Consider the following 16080-nt stretch of genomic DNA (forward strand, 5'->3'; position numbering starts at 1 on the left):
TCATTCTCTACCACTGTCAGTGTAGTACCACAGAGTTGATACGTTGCTCTGGGGTTGCTGTTTCCCATGTGTAGTACTTTACATTTGTCAATGTTAAACTTCATTTGCCACCTCTCAGCCCATCTGCTCAACCTTTCCAGATCCTGTTGCAGCAGCATAGTGTCAGTAGTGTCCTTGACAACCCTGCCAACCTTTGTATCATCTGCAAACTTGGACATTAAGCTTGATATACCATCATCAATATCATTTATGAATACAGAAAACAATAATGGACCCAACACTGAGCCCTGAGGGACTCCACTAATAACATTAGTCCACGATGAGCAGTGTCCATTGATTACCACTCTCTGTCTTCTCCCGCTCAACCACCCCTTTATCCATAGCAGCAATTTGCCTCCAATGTCACACTGCTCCAATTTGTGTAGCAGTCTTCCATGTGCAACAGTATCAAAAGCCTTTCTAAGATCCAAGTATATAATATCAAAGTTATTCCCTGCATCCAGTTCTTTTGTGACTGCATCATAGTATCCAATCAAGTTGGTCAGGCAAGACTTCCCCTTAACAAAACCATACTGTGTCTGAGCTATAACTGAAGTCTTGTCTAAATGATCCTGCAGTGCTTCTTTAACCAGTGCCTCCATTAATTTTCCTGGAACAGAAGTTAAGCTCACAGGTCTATAATTACTTGTATCAGCCTTTGATCCTCCTTTGGGAATTGGGGTGACATTTGCACATTTCCAGTCTATGGGTACCTCCCCTGAGTCCAAGGAAGCTCTCATAATTATAGCTAAGGGTTTGCTTACTTCCTTTGCTGCCTCCTTTAATAAAACTGGATAGATCCCATCCACCCCGGGTGCCTTTCTTGTGTTTATCTTCAACAGTTTCTCCTCCACTTTACTCCCAGTTATTTCAAGATTCTGTAGCTTACTGCTAGAGTTGAATACACCTCTGGCTTTCCCCTCGCTAAATAACTCCTCATGTGTGAATGTCGATGCAAAATATTCATTTAGTTTGTTAGCTACCTGAGCAGGATCATCAACAGTTGACCCATCGATATCAAGTGGACCAATCTGATTCATCCCCTTCCTTCTAGAGTTTACATAAGTAAAGAACTCTTTGCTGTTTTTCTTTGCATCCCTTGCCAAAGATTTCTCGTAATCTGCCTTCGCCTGCCTAACCTCCTTTGTAACTTGGTTGCATATCAACTTATATCTATCATAGGCTTCTGTGTCATGTGTTAATTTGTAAGTATCCCATGCATTTTTCTTCTCTGCCATATGCCTCATTAGTTCATCTGACATCCATTTTGGCCTAAACCTTGAACAATATTTCTTAGTTGGTATGTAAAGCCTAGTAGCTTCCAAGATAAGTTCTTTGAATGCTTCCCATTTTGAATTTGCTGTTGGTAACATCATCAGTTGGTCCCACTGTATAGAATTTAAATACTGTCTCAGTCCATCGTAGTCGCCTTTACGGAAGCAATAACCCTTCCCTTTACCCCTAATGGTAGTTACCTCCTTGAGTAAATTCCACTTCAGCACACTGTGATCACTGCCACCTAGTGGTTCATTTATCTGCAGATTCTTAATGCATGAAGAATCACTGCTGATAATCAAATCAAGAGTATTACTCCCTCTAGTTGCCTCCCGAACATGCTGATGTAGAAAACAATTATCCAATAAATCCACAAAAGCCCTGCTAGTGTGTGAGTAACCAGCCCATAAATTCCAGTCAATATCTGGGAAATTAAAATCTCCCATTATAAGACTCTCTGATTTACTGGCCCACTCTATTTCCCTGTATAGTTCCTTATTATACTCATCAGAGTCATTAGGCCTATAGCACACTCCTACTCTCAATTTTGATCTCCCAATGCTTATGTCACACCAAACTGACTCAACACTGCACTGTCCAGCGATGTCGACTGGCTTCACTTCCTTGGTTTTTATGTGTTTCTTAACTAATAGCATAACCCCTCCCCCCTTCCTATCCTGTCTATCCTTTCTGTAGACATTGTACTCCCCAAATTCCAGTTCTGCATCCCTTATATCTGTGTGACACCACGTCTCTGATATCCCAACAATATCTGCCTTTGATGTTTTGAGCAATACCTCAAATTCATCAAATTTATTTACTAAACTCCTAGCATTGATGTACACGCAAGTATACCTGCACCTGTTTCTATTCTTAGCTACCCTAACACAACCCATGTGTTTACTTGTACCGCAATGGCTCCCAGCAGTCTCTGAAATACCATGCATCTTGTTTTTCAGGTTTCTGCTCATTCTAATAGAAGCAGTGCAAGAATCTCTTTCTCCTCTGCCAGTGGCTACTGTCAATCTTTTGGTCTTTGTCTCCCCCCACGCTAGCAGTTTTCCGACCCACCTAACACTGTCTCGATAGCATCAGCAAATATTCTGTCACCCTTTCTATTTAAGTGTATCCCATCCCTGTAGAAGCAATCTCTCCTGTTAACAAGTACAGTCCAGGCTGAAAAAAATTCTACCCCTTGAGCCTTGCACAATCTTTCCAGGGCCGAATTGGTCAACAATGCTCTCATCATATACTCCCTCCTATCGTGTCTGGGCAGAATTGCAGACACTTTCAAATTCAACCCTAATTCTCGGCTTTTGTTCAACAGTGACCTGTACTTGTTAAGTAATTCTGCCGGTCTTCTACTCTTAATATTATTAGTGCCAACGTGTACAACTATATCACCTTTTGTGCCCTTATAAGATGATATTCGCTCTACAACGTCATCAACCTTTGCCCCTGGCAGACATACCCTGGTCCTGTTCCACCTATCTTTTTTACAAAGCATGTTCCCCGTTTCCCTGACAATAGAGTCACCAACAACTACTAGTTCCTTCGGGACCAGCGCATTCTGTCTTGGGGGTTGTCTCTGTGTCACGCGATGCCCAAGTGCAAGCTCTGGCGTTGATGTGGGCGGCTGAGAGCTTGATGGGCCCCTCAATTTAGTTTCTTCGAGGGTATCCACCCTGTCCTTCAAGCTCTCATATAGGCCCACAAGAACGCCGAGTTGTTGCCTGATATCGATACACTTCTTGCATCGCGCACACACAAAGACATCCCCCTTGGCAGTATCATGTCTCGTACCCGATTGCTCTGCAAACATCAAGCAAACAGTGCATTTTATAAGGCTGTGAGTCAGAGGACAACTGCCCCCCTCAGTTCTGCTCTGAGCCACAGCACTTCCATTAGCTTGAGCCTTTTGCTTTGCTTCTCTGGTCTGAGTCATGACTCTATTAATTTATTAATTATAATTATGTTATTAATTATGTTAAATATAATTAATTATATTACGTTTGTAATCTAAGTCGTTATATGTATTTATTTAAATGTACAATTTAACTGCTAACGAAGTTGAACTAACCCTATCTAGTACGGTGAATAAGTTAATACTGAAATGAGTATTTGTATTTTAGATAGCAATTTCCAGGAAAGTATTAATTTCTTAAATTAGGGATATCAACAATGAAATTACTTGAGACAACTAACTTAACTTTACTGAAATAAATAAGTAAAATGAATTAAAAATGAAGTTATAAGTGAATATAAATAATATACTGAAATGGCAAAAATGTATACAGGATAAATTATATGAAAAATGCAAAACATAAGCGAAGGTAAAATCAATTAAAATCACAAAACATAAGCAAAGGCAAAATCAATTGAAATCAAAAATGTGTTAGTTAACATTCAAGATGGTGCACATCTTAGTCAACCAAGTAGTGCATGGCACAGTGTGGTGTAAATAGCAGGTTTGTCATGTGATAGAAAAATGAAGGCACATTGATGTACACATGTACAAACAAATATAACTAATCAAAGAATATCTGCATAACAAGGTAGAATAATGCACAAATGCACATTTTTTCTAAAGTAACAAAGCATAAACTTCATGATTATACTTAATTATTTTAATAATTTTGTTATATTTATGCAGAGGTTATTATTGTATTGTTTTGAATCCAAGTTGAATGTTCATTTTGAATGTTGAAAATTAATATAAAATTAACTAGAACTGATTTCTATTTCTCATTGCTTACGTTCTCTAAGGTAATACCAAAATACCGTACTGAATTTTCAGAATATTAGATGATATATATATATATATATGTTGATTTTATCATGATTAAGTTAAATGCACTTGCATCAAGATGAATTTTTATATGTATTTGTTTCAAATACAACATTCTAATTTCTTTCTTTCCTGTTACTTATCTTTAATTTTTTTCCTTTAATTTCTTTCTTTCTTTGCTTAAATCCTTATAAAAGTAGTTTTTTCACTGTATACTTCTTTTAGGTGATATTGCCTTAGATGAGCCTCACCCATGTGGTGAGGGAGGTTTTCATTGTAATATTTCTGGCAATGAAATATGCAGAGGGTATTGGGATGGGCCAAATACCGGAATAACAAATTTTGACAACTTTGGATTAGCAATGTTAACAGTGTTCCAGTGTGTTACTAATGAAGGATGGACAAATGTGTTATACAATGTAAGTAATTAGAATGCTTTAATCACTACTCATGTTCCTTTAATAAAAAAACTATGTATTTTCATGATGATGTCTGTTCATTTTCACTAAATTAAATATAGGGTAAGCAAAAGTAGCTTCACACATTTGCTGCTTCATAGCGTATTATTTCTGGCCATGAAATAATGCAGAGGATATCAGGATGGGACAAATACTGGAATAACAAATTTTGACAGCATGGATTAGCAGAAGCACAAGATGCAAGAAAGCAAGCTTATAGAGCATCAGCCAGAAAAAAAAAAAAAAAAAAACCTTCCCATTTCACTGATCCATTCATTCCAAATGTTGTTTAGTTCTGCCTTGAATTTATTTAAGCTATCAACTTCCACAACAACAGATGGAAGTTTGTTCCAGCAATCAACTATCCACTGGCTAAAGGCAAACTTCCACACATCTATTCTACAACTGTCTTTCCTCAGTTTGAATCTGTGCCCCCTTCAGGTTCATAATCTCTGCAAGAGGAAGAATCCCATCATCATTGAGCCTTTTCAAACCATTCAAGGCCTTATACACCGCAATCAGATTGCCTCACAGGTGCCTAGTCTCCAGAAGCTGCAATTTGCAGAACTTAAACCTTTCTTCATAAGAGCACCCCTTTCTTCCCTTCACCAGTCTTGCTGCCCTTCTCTGTACTCATTCTAGCAACTCTGCATCCTTCCTAAAATGAGGCTTCCAAAGCTGTATGCAATACACAGGGTGGTGGCCTGACTGTTGCCTAACCATTGCTCACAAAATTCCTGTATATCATTGACAAGACCCATGAACTACTCTGGCAGCCTGTCTGCATTGCTCATAAAATTTCATATCTGACTGTACATTTACCCCCAGGCTTCTTTCATTCTCCACTACCCTGAGTGTAACACCACATAGTTGGTACATTTCTCTGGGGGTTACTGCTGCCCATATGCAGTACTTTGCATTTGTCGATGTGGCAGCAGAATTCTGTCATTACTGTTATTAACAACCCTGCAAACTTTTGTATCATCTGAAAACTTTGACATTAAGCATGATATACCTTCATCGGGGCTTAGAGGGGAACAGGTATCCTGTGTGTTATCAGACACTCAGCCTAAAACACTGATGGACCCAATATCTCTCTATTACAGAAGATTTAGGAGAAGTCCGGTTGGCCTGCCTCCCTAAAATCCACTCATGCACACCTTCTCGATGGTAAGCCCTGTTACGTCACTTAGGTGGCAACGAACGTGTAGAGTGGTTCTCTTCAAGACGCCTGGTCAGCGTGAAGAGGAAAAAACCAAACCCTCCAGCAATGAGAGCACAACAATACAAATGGCCCTCAGTCCCCAGCAGCTTTCACTCTCCCTCTTACGGCAGCGAGAGGATCAGAGTGGAAGCAGAGGGTGCTAAGAATCTCTGGGTACGACCAGGCTGCCATGCATGGAAATTGAACTTGGCCTGTTATAACGTACGATCACTCATCGGTGAAGACAGGATATTAGAGCTGGAAAAGGAATTAGAAAATGTGAATTGGAATATCATCGGTTTGGCTGAAACAAGAAGAAGAAATGAATCACTTATAAGTTTATCAAGTGGAAATCTGGTGTACACCAATGGAAACAGTGAAAGGAGTGAAGGTGGAGTTGGGTTTCTGGTCCATAAAGATTTTAAAAACAACATTTTGGAATTCAAAAGTACATCACCAAGGGTGTCAAGACTAATACTCAAGATTTCTAAGAGGTACAAGCTAAAGATTATAATGATTTATGCACCAACATCGAGCCATGATGATGAAGAGGTTGAAGAAATGTACACTGAAATTGAGAGTCTTCTAGATGAGCAGAAAACCCACTACACTATTATTATGGGGGACTTCAATGCTAAGGTTGGAAAAAGGCAAAACAGCGCAGAAAGAGGAACTATAGGAAATTTTGGAATTGGTGAAAGAAATAAAAGAGGTGAAAGACTTGTTGAATTTGCAGAATCTCAAGGAATGTCAGTAATGAACACTTTTTTCAAGAAAAGGGTGAACAGAAAGTGGACATGGAAGAGTCCAAATGGATTAACAACTAATGAAATCGACTTCATCCTCACTAACAGAAGATATATTGTGAATGATGTTACCGTCCTGAATAAGGTAAATGTTGGAAGTGATCACAGAATGGTAAGATGTACACTTGATATAGATGTAGGAAAGGAAAGGAAAAAACTGACTCGAGTAAATAATACAAAGGTCTTTGAAATAACAGAGGAGGAGAAAAAGCAGTATGTACTGGAACTTAAGAACAAGTTTGAGCTTCTGCAGACTGCTCAGGACCAAGATATCGACGAGGAATATTACAACTTTCTGAAAGTGATAAAGCCCAAGAAACCTATAGGGAAACAGAAATCCAAAGAAGAAAAAATTAGTCAAGAAACACTTGTCATGATGAACCAAAGACGACAAATGAAGAGCAAGAAAAACACTGACAGGGAGAAAATTGAGTATACTGAGTTATGCAAAGCCATTAGAGAGAGACTCAGAGAGGACATAAGAAGATTTAACACAAGAAAAGTAGAACAAGCATTAAGGGAAAAGAAAGGATTTAAATCAGCAGCCATGAGCAGTAATACAGAAAGATAAATGATACTGAAACTGAAGAATAGCGATGGTGTACTTATAAACAGCAGAGAAGGCATAATTCAAATAGCAGAAGACTACTATAGAGAATTATACAAGGAGCGAGGGAATGATACCAGCAGTGGGGAACATGGATTGCAAAGTAGCAACACATACGACATACCCGATATTCTTCCTGATGAGGTAGAACATGCATTGAAGAAAATGAAGAATTGGAAAGCCCCGGAGGAAGATGAAGTTACTGTAGAGTTGTTAAAATTGGGAAGAAGAGACATAACACAAAAACTGGCAAGGCTCTTCACAAAGTGCATTAGAAAAGGTGTGATGCCTAAGCAGTGGAATAATGCAATCATAGTTTTGCTGCATAAGAAAGGAGATAAATCAGAAATTGGAAATTATAGACCAATTAGCTTGTTATCCCATATCTACAAGTTGTTCACAAGGGTCATTACTAACAGATTAGAAAGAATACTTGATGAGAATCAACCGAAAGAGCAAGCTGGCTTTAGGACAGGATTCTCAACTATGGACCACCTTCATGTAATATCACAGCTAATGGAGAAAGCAAATGAATATAAAACACCATTATGCCTGGCATTTGTGGATTATGAAAAGGCATTTGACTCCATACAGCATAAGGCAATGTTTCGGGCACTGGAAAGACAAGGCATAGATACTCCATATATTATGATTTTGAATAAAATATATAAGAGTGCTACATCCTTTATTAGACTAGACAAAGACAGTAGCAAATTTAAAATCGAGAAAGGAGTTCGACAAGGAGACACAATATCTCCGAAGCTGTTTACTGCTGCCCTTGAGGAAGCTTTCAGAAGATTAGACTGGTCGCAGAAAGGAGTCAATGTGAACTGAGAGTACCTAAACCATTTACGATTTGCAGATGACATTGTGGTCATAAGCCACGATCCCAAAGAATTAGAGGAAAATCTTAATCAGTTATGCACAGTTAGTAAGGATTTTGGACTAAAGATGAATATGGCTAAAACAAAAGTAATGATGAACAAGTATGCCACGGAAAGGGAAATAATGATTGAAGGAGCAGTAATTGAAAAGGTGGAGTCATATACTTATCTGGGACAAGTTATCAGCTGTAATAATGATAAATGGCTGGAAGTCAAGAGAAGAATAAATTTTGGATGGATAGCATTCAGGAAATATAGTCACATACTGAAGAGCAATATCCCAGTTTGTCTGAAATGTAAAATAATGAATCAATGTATACTCCCCACCATGACTTATGGAAGTGAAACTTGGGCACTCACCAAAAGAATGGAAGAGAAGCTAAGAACTACACAGCGAAGAATGGAACGAATTATATTGGGAATCAGACTGTTAGATAAGAAGAGAAACACATGGATTAGGCAGCAAACTCAAGTAAAGGACATTCTTATCAAAACTAAAGAACTAAAATGGTCTTGGGCAGGACACATAGCATGAAGACATGATGACAGATGGACTAAGAAAATAACAGAATGGTACCCAAGAGGAGCTAGAAGAAAACCTGGAAGACAAAGGCGGAGATGGATAGATGAAATTCATGAGTTTTCGAGTAGTAAATGGATGGCCAGTGCTCAAAACAGAAGGAACTGGAAAGTTGCTGGAGAGGCCTTCATCCTGCAGTGGATTGAAAATGGCTGATGATGATGATACCTTCATCAATATCATTGATAAATATACAAAACAACAAGGGGCCTAAAACTGACCCCTGAGGGACACCTCTAATGACATTCGTCCAGTACCGATTGAATACCACTCTGTCTTTTCCCACTCAACCATACTTTTATTCCATTGTAGCAACTTGCCCTTAATGCCATACTGCTCCAGTTTGTACAGTAGTCTTCCATGTGCAACAGTATCAAAAGCTTTCTTGAAATCCAAGTATATGATATCAGAATTGTTCTTTGCATTGCATTCAGTTTCTTTGTGACCACATCATAGTATCCAATCAAATTGGTCAGACAAGACTTCCCCTTGACAAGCCCATGCTGTGTCCAAGCTATAACTGAAGTCTTGTCTAGATGATCCTGCAATGCTTCTTTAACCAGTGACTCCATTATTTTCCCTGGAACAGAAGTGAAACTAACAGGTCTGTAATTAGTCGTGTCACTCTTTGTCCCCCTTTGTGAAATGGAGATACATTTGCATATCTCCAGTCCATTTTACTTCCCCTGAGTCCATAATGCTCTCGTAATTACAGCTAAGGGTTTGCTTAGTTCCTTTCCTGCCTCCTTTAATATAACTGGATAAATCCCATTAATTCTAGGTGCCTTTCTTATGTTTAACTTCAATTTCTCCTCCACTTTGCTCTCGTTTTTACAAAATCATTAAGCACCCTGTTACAGTTTTATAAACTTCTGGCATTTTCTTCCCTTAATAACTCCTCATGTGAATGTAGATACAAAATACTCATTCAGATTATCAGCTATCTGAGCAGGATCATCAACAGCCAAAACTATCAATATCAAGTGGACCAATCTGATTCATCCCCTTTTAGAGTTTATATAAGTAAAAACATCTTTGCTGTTTTTCATTGCATCCTTTGCCAAAGATTTTTCATAATCCACCTTCGCTCTAACCTCCTTTTTGACTTGATTACAGACTAGCTTGTATCTACCATAGGCTTCTATGTCGCCTGACACTTTATGCGCATCCAATGCATTTTTATTTTCTGCCACAAGTCTCATCTGACATCTATTTGGGCCTAAACCTAGAGCAGTATTTCTTAGTTGAAACAAAAAACCTAGTAGCTTCCAAGATTAATTCCTTGAATGCATTCCCATGAATGCTGTTGGTAACGTCATCAGTTGGTCCCACTGTATAGAATTTAAAAACTGTCTGAGGCCACTATTGTCACCTTTTATGAAACCAAAACCTTTCCCTTTATCCCTGATCGTACTTTCATTTTTAAGTAAATCCCACATTAGGACACTGATCACTCCACCAAGTGGTTCCTTTATCTACAGATTCTTAATTAATAAATGAATGAGAAGATTACCTCAATAATTATGTGTAGAATGCTTGAATGTTGACACTGTCTGTTATCCAAATGAATTTAGTGAAATTACTTAGATATATCCTTACACCTGTAGAAAAATCGATGGTCAAACATATCCAGTATTAATAGTTTTAGATCTCCAAACCTGACCAGAAAATATCGAATCATCAACCAATACTTACGAGTGAAAGAAGACAATCAAGACAATCAAATAAAAATGAATACGAATATGATGTAATTATAATACTATCCTGAAGTGTACAAAACTTTTCAACAATGGTCATGATCACAGGTTAGTACAACATGAAATGTATGACAGAATTTAAAGGTGAGAGATTAGTTGCTTTCTTGGCACATGCATATGAAAGATCAACAGTATGAAATGGGGTAGGGCGACATACATTAATAGAATTTTAATGCAATTAATTTCAAGGACGTCTGCTATTAATAGTTTTGTATAATTTTGCTGAATATTAAGAATCTTTGCATCATTAAACAGGAAGGTATGTCCTTCATTAACTCTGTGGGGTGCTAATTCACATGTTGTGAACGAGAAATAAAAACAGATGCTGTATGTTTTACCCTTGTGTCTAATGTGCACTACATTGAATCCTGATATGAAGAATCACAGTTTTTACAGGACTTATTCAAGATCAAATCATTTGTTTGGAATACAAAGGAAGATTGAACAGAGTGATTGTTAAGGACTGAATCAAATCATTTGTTTGGAATACAAAGGAAGATTGAACAGAGTGATTGTTAAGGACTGAATGCAGTTTCCTCATTGGTTTTGATACTATTTTAAATTCTGTATCTTTCAAAAGTTTGTTCAACTGGATATGTCATTTTTCTATGTATGGAAAAGAAATAAAATATTTTTTTACCACATTGCTATTATAGGGTTATGTAACTGATTTTCCGCTTGTACCTTTATGATTTTTTATAGATAAGGGATAGCCACAGTTTTTGAATCTATTTATTAATATTTGTATTTCAGTATTCGAAGCAGATTCGTAAGTAGTATTTATATGCATTAAGGAACTGATTTAGGATTATTAACCTTTTTATAAGTGAAAGGATGGTAACTATTGTAAATTCAAAAACATGTTGGTATTTGTAGGTTTCCTGTAAATATTTAACTGAATATCATTCATATCATATGTAAGAATAAAATTTTAAAAATTTAACGATTTATTATCAATGTCTTCAGTTTCTAACGTGAAACATAGTCTAGAATGAATATGGTTGTGCATGAATGTGGTTGAATATGGTTGTGCATGAATGTGGTTGAATATGGTTGTGCATGAATGTGGTTGAATATGGTTGTGCATGAATGTGGTTGAATATGGTTGCTCCTGGATTGTGCATGAATCTGTAATACAAAGAACATCATTGAGGTACCTTCTGTAATACCTAACGAGAGGAAGAAAAGGTGTTAAATGCAATTGTTCAATTTTAGAGAGTTAGATTCAGAAATTAGACCACTCAGATTCAAACCCATAGGTAAACTGAGAATCTGTTTATAGACTTTATATATGTTTATATATTTTGAAAAGTGATGTAATTGATATTGGTATTTAATGAGGCGACACATTGAGTGAAAATAACATATCATTATTGTTAAGTTTTTTGTCTTTTAATTTATTAAATAATTCATCCGAGTTTTTTATACCAAATCTAATAGCTTGTCTGAATGTTTTTATGATACTGTGTAGCTGATGATGAAAATGCCATAGTCTTATAAGAGACAATGGGATGAATGGAAAAACCTGTCTTATGTAATTTGACTTGGCCAAAAGGTGTAGGAATAATGTATGTTCTTGATTTTAAATCCTTTAGTTGGGCCATGATAATGTAATCATTTTTTTGGTGAAAAGTTAATGACTTTTAATATTGATTAACTAGGTTAAAAAATAAGTCGGTGTCGATTTCTTGATAAGTCGAAGTATCCAAAATTATGGAATTTAATTTATTAATATAATCTTGCTTATCCAATATAATGACAGTATCGGCTTTGTCTGCTCATTATATAATAATATGATTTTTTTTGTAGGTTATAAAGTGCCAAATGTTTTGTTTTACTTAATTTAGGAAGGTTTGGAATTTTTGAATTATTAACAACTTTGTTTATTTGTTGGATAATTGTAACCTTTTGCAGTATGTTGCAAAGACCATATTCAATGTCCACTACAAGCTGTTTCTTAAGTAAACAATGTGGGGGTAAATTATAGTTTAGTCCTTTTTGACAATAGTGAAATTTGATCTTAGCTAATGCTTCAAGATTTATGGAAGATTTTAATAAGTAAATATATTTATTAAATTAAATTCATTATAATGTAAATATTTCTTTAATTTATTATGAAGTTTCCTTACCTCATGTAAGAATATAATTTCAAATTTTGTCTGCTGTGAAGCATACCAGATTTTAAATGAATGTGAAAATGGAAGTAACTAACAGTATTGAATATATATATATATATATATATATATATAGTTTTTTTTGTTTTTTTTAATAATATGTGTGTGTGTACATAATAAGCAAAAATATGTGTGGGTATGCATGTTTGAAAATCTTTGCACTGGACAATGGACAAGAATAGAAACCGATATTTCTGTTTTAAGTCAAATGTTCTTTTGCGATTTTCAGCAGAATTAACTTTTTTTTTTTTCTTTTTTGTTCTTTGAAAATAAAAGGTATAAAACACACAGTATGATATACAATTTTTAATTTTTTTATTAAAGCATAAAGTAATAATAAATATTGAAATCCATAAAGAAAAGATGAATTATTGTCAATTAAAAATATTTTGTAATTAAAAAAAAAAAAAAATGTCCAAAACATTTTTAGAAATTAAAAAGAAAATTTGGGCACCTCTCAGGTTACACACTACTGTTTTCACTACATTTTGGGTATCACCACCACTGGTTTAATACAGTGTGGCACATGATCACATGATGATTCATTGTGTATCTCAAGTTCCTGGAATATTACCTGATATTTAAGATGTGGATATGCAATGAAGATTGCTGTCTCAATAGAAAAACTATGAATATGGAGCTTTTGCACATGAGGAAAAATAATTTATTCACATGATTGACTTTGTTTTCTTTCATATTACAGATCAATGATGCTGTTGGAAATGAATGGCCATGGATATATTTCATTAGTTTAATTATAATCGGTTCCTTTTTCGTGCTCAATTTAGTGCTGGGAGTCTTAAGTGGGTGAGTTACCTAAATATGTGATAATTTCCTTAGCTGTAAATAAATGGCCTGATTAATTTGCTGTTTCTTATGGATATAGAAAGTGTTAGTCTTATGTCAGTTTTGCTTGAATGAATTTTTATCGTATGACTTTTTGCATTAATGAAATCATGCATATTAATAAATTTGTACAGTAGTTAGAAATGAATGTGAATTTTCACACTGCATTCATATGGCAAAAATGTCACAGGTGTTTAGATTTTGATTTTATACATCTCTAGAATGAGATGGTAAAAATTTTGTAGAAATATTAGAAGTCACTTGGCATTATTGGGCTTTCAGATGAACAGTAACTTTTCTGTTAGTGCCGAGGTTAATATGGTTAGTAGCCATTCCTCTCTTTGTGGTGGCATAAATTCAAAGAGAAGTGGAAGCTTAGTGATAACCTTGAGTCACCACTGTATGGGCTAGAAGCACTGAAAATACAGCTACTGTTTGTCTGAAAGAGAATGTGCATGTATATGGAAAGGGTAATATCCAATTATTGTATGAAAATATGAGTTGTATGAGTGATATTTCTAGTTGTATAGAAATACTCGAACAAAACTATAATAGTGGATGTAGGTATAAATATAAATTGTAATATAATAGCTAACTAGTCTTCAAAATAATGAGAAACTATATACAAAATGGTCCCTGAGACACGTCACATATTCTTCCAGGTATGACAGCTAGGACTTGCTATCTCAGAGTCTAAAACTCTGATGAAACTGATATTCGACCCACTTTACTTCCACCTGTGAGCCAATATCTAAGAGTATGAAAGAGTTGGTTTATGCATGGTTACTGCAGGTACATAATTTCTACTACCCAAGTAGTATGAATACATTGTTTAATTTTATCTCATATTGTGAATCAATCTTCAAAACGAATTGCCAATGTATTGCACTGCACTGCTTTGAATAAGTAGCACTTCACCAGTGGAGGACTAATGTTACTTATTCTGAAGGTTGATTCACAATATGAGATAAAATTAAACAATGTATTCATACTTCCTTGGTAGTAGAAATGATGTAAGTGCAGTAACCATGCATAAACTAACTCTTTCATACTCCTAGACATTTAGTCAAGAAATATTTTTAGATTAAACTATGCACACCATCAAGCATCTCTCATATTATGGACTTATACTTCATAACTGGGTTGTCACTATTGCAACAACAGGATACCTGCCCACCCACCGATGAGTAAGCCAACAAGCTTCGCAGTGATGTTGTCTGGGTGGTGGTATCCACTGAGAATAAGTAACATTAGTCTTCCACTGGTGAAGCACTACTTATTCAATGCAGTGCAATATCTCAGCAACTTGTTGTTGAAGGTTGATTCACAATATGAGATAAAATTAAATGCATCCATGCTACCTGGGTAGTAGAAATGATGTACGTGCAGTAACCATGCATAAACCAACTCTTTCATCACTGCCTTTGTTTTCATCGCTTTTATCTTCATTCCATACTTCAGTACTTTCTTATTTAGTCTTCTGATAATTTTTTACAGAGTAGCAGGTATTTTGCAGACATCTTAAAAGTATATTTTGCAGATATCTTAAAAGGTTTTGAACAGATACTGACATGATGTTCTAACCTTTCTGGTGATACATTTGCTTTCTGCTCAGCCTGTGGGCAAATTTATCACCCTTCTTGATCAAGAAATAACTGGAATCTGTTGCCAGACTACCAAAAATGATGCAACGTCTCCAATCTGGAGATCTTTTGATTGAAACAGTCATCTTAAAACATTCTGAGCAGCTTTTAAAGATAATGACTTTTGGTGGGCTACCAGTATCCATTACTCCCCACTAATTCCTTAAAAATTAATCTAAAGGTGTTATCACAGAGTGTGACCTGCTTACAGTCTCTGAAGAGGATTAGTTTGGGAACTTAGCAATTAAGAAAAGGGGGGGGGTAATTTGTGCCAGACAAACAATGACTAAAATAGATAGAAATTTCACTCCCACTAGATCCACCATTTTAACTTTCAGCACTCCAGATTTTCCATGAAGTAAAAGCTGGCTATCTTATTTAAACTGACAAATTCAGCCTTGCATTCCAAATCCTATTCATTCATTTAAATGTCAGAAAAATGGCCATTCCCAGGAGGCATGTGATTTGTCCTATTTGTGGTTCCAAGGAGCATACACAAGCAGGGTGTTCAGACTCAACCCCTGTTTGTCTCAACTGCAAGGGAAGCGACTCTGCCTTTTCTTAATTATATAAAATGTGGAAAACTGGAAAGAAAAAAAAATAGAACATAAAGTCCCATCCTGAGGCATGCAGACAAATGATATTAACCATGCCTAGTCAATCCTATGCTTCTCACACTCAAAGCTATCTTTCAACTGCATTTCAAACAGATTTATCAATACTGCCCAGCACCTCTCTAGCTAACTGGGTTAAAGCTATTCTGTCAGCCTTTGGAAAAGATGCTCCTTAAAATAAAACCAATTTGAGTCACACATGTCACTGAAAAATCAAACTGCTAAATACTCTAAGAATACTGAATCACCCACCAATAATATATGGATGAACATTCATTTAATGAGGAACCCATACTAAAACTTCATGCGAAAGACACTGTGGATACTGGACATCCCATCTTCCCTAAAAAAGACCAGATGAAATGCTTCACATACAAAATACAGTAGGCGAGAATCTTCCACAGC

The 16080-nt window shown here is 36.0% G+C and overlaps 1 protein-coding gene across 1 annotated transcript in view; it reads left to right on the top strand.

Moving 5' to 3' along the window:
• Positions 1 to 16080, top strand: part of LOC150076513 (muscle calcium channel subunit alpha-1-like) — a 1171392-nt gene that overhangs the window by 48023 nt on the left and 1107289 nt on the right. The window contains exons 5-6 of the mRNA XM_090387375.1: positions 4328 to 4521; positions 13276 to 13379. Of these exons, the coding sequence (XP_090243501.1) occupies positions 4328 to 4521; positions 13276 to 13379 (298 nt within the window). The remainder of the gene's footprint in view (positions 1 to 4327; positions 4522 to 13275; positions 13380 to 16080) is intronic.

This window comes from Mastigoproctus giganteus, chromosome 13, assembly GCF_048544385.1.
Source record: "Mastigoproctus giganteus isolate SK-2022 chromosome 13, ASM4854438v1, whole genome shotgun sequence".
NCBI classification, from domain to species: domain Eukaryota; kingdom Metazoa; phylum Arthropoda; class Arachnida; order Uropygi; family Thelyphonidae; genus Mastigoproctus; species Mastigoproctus giganteus.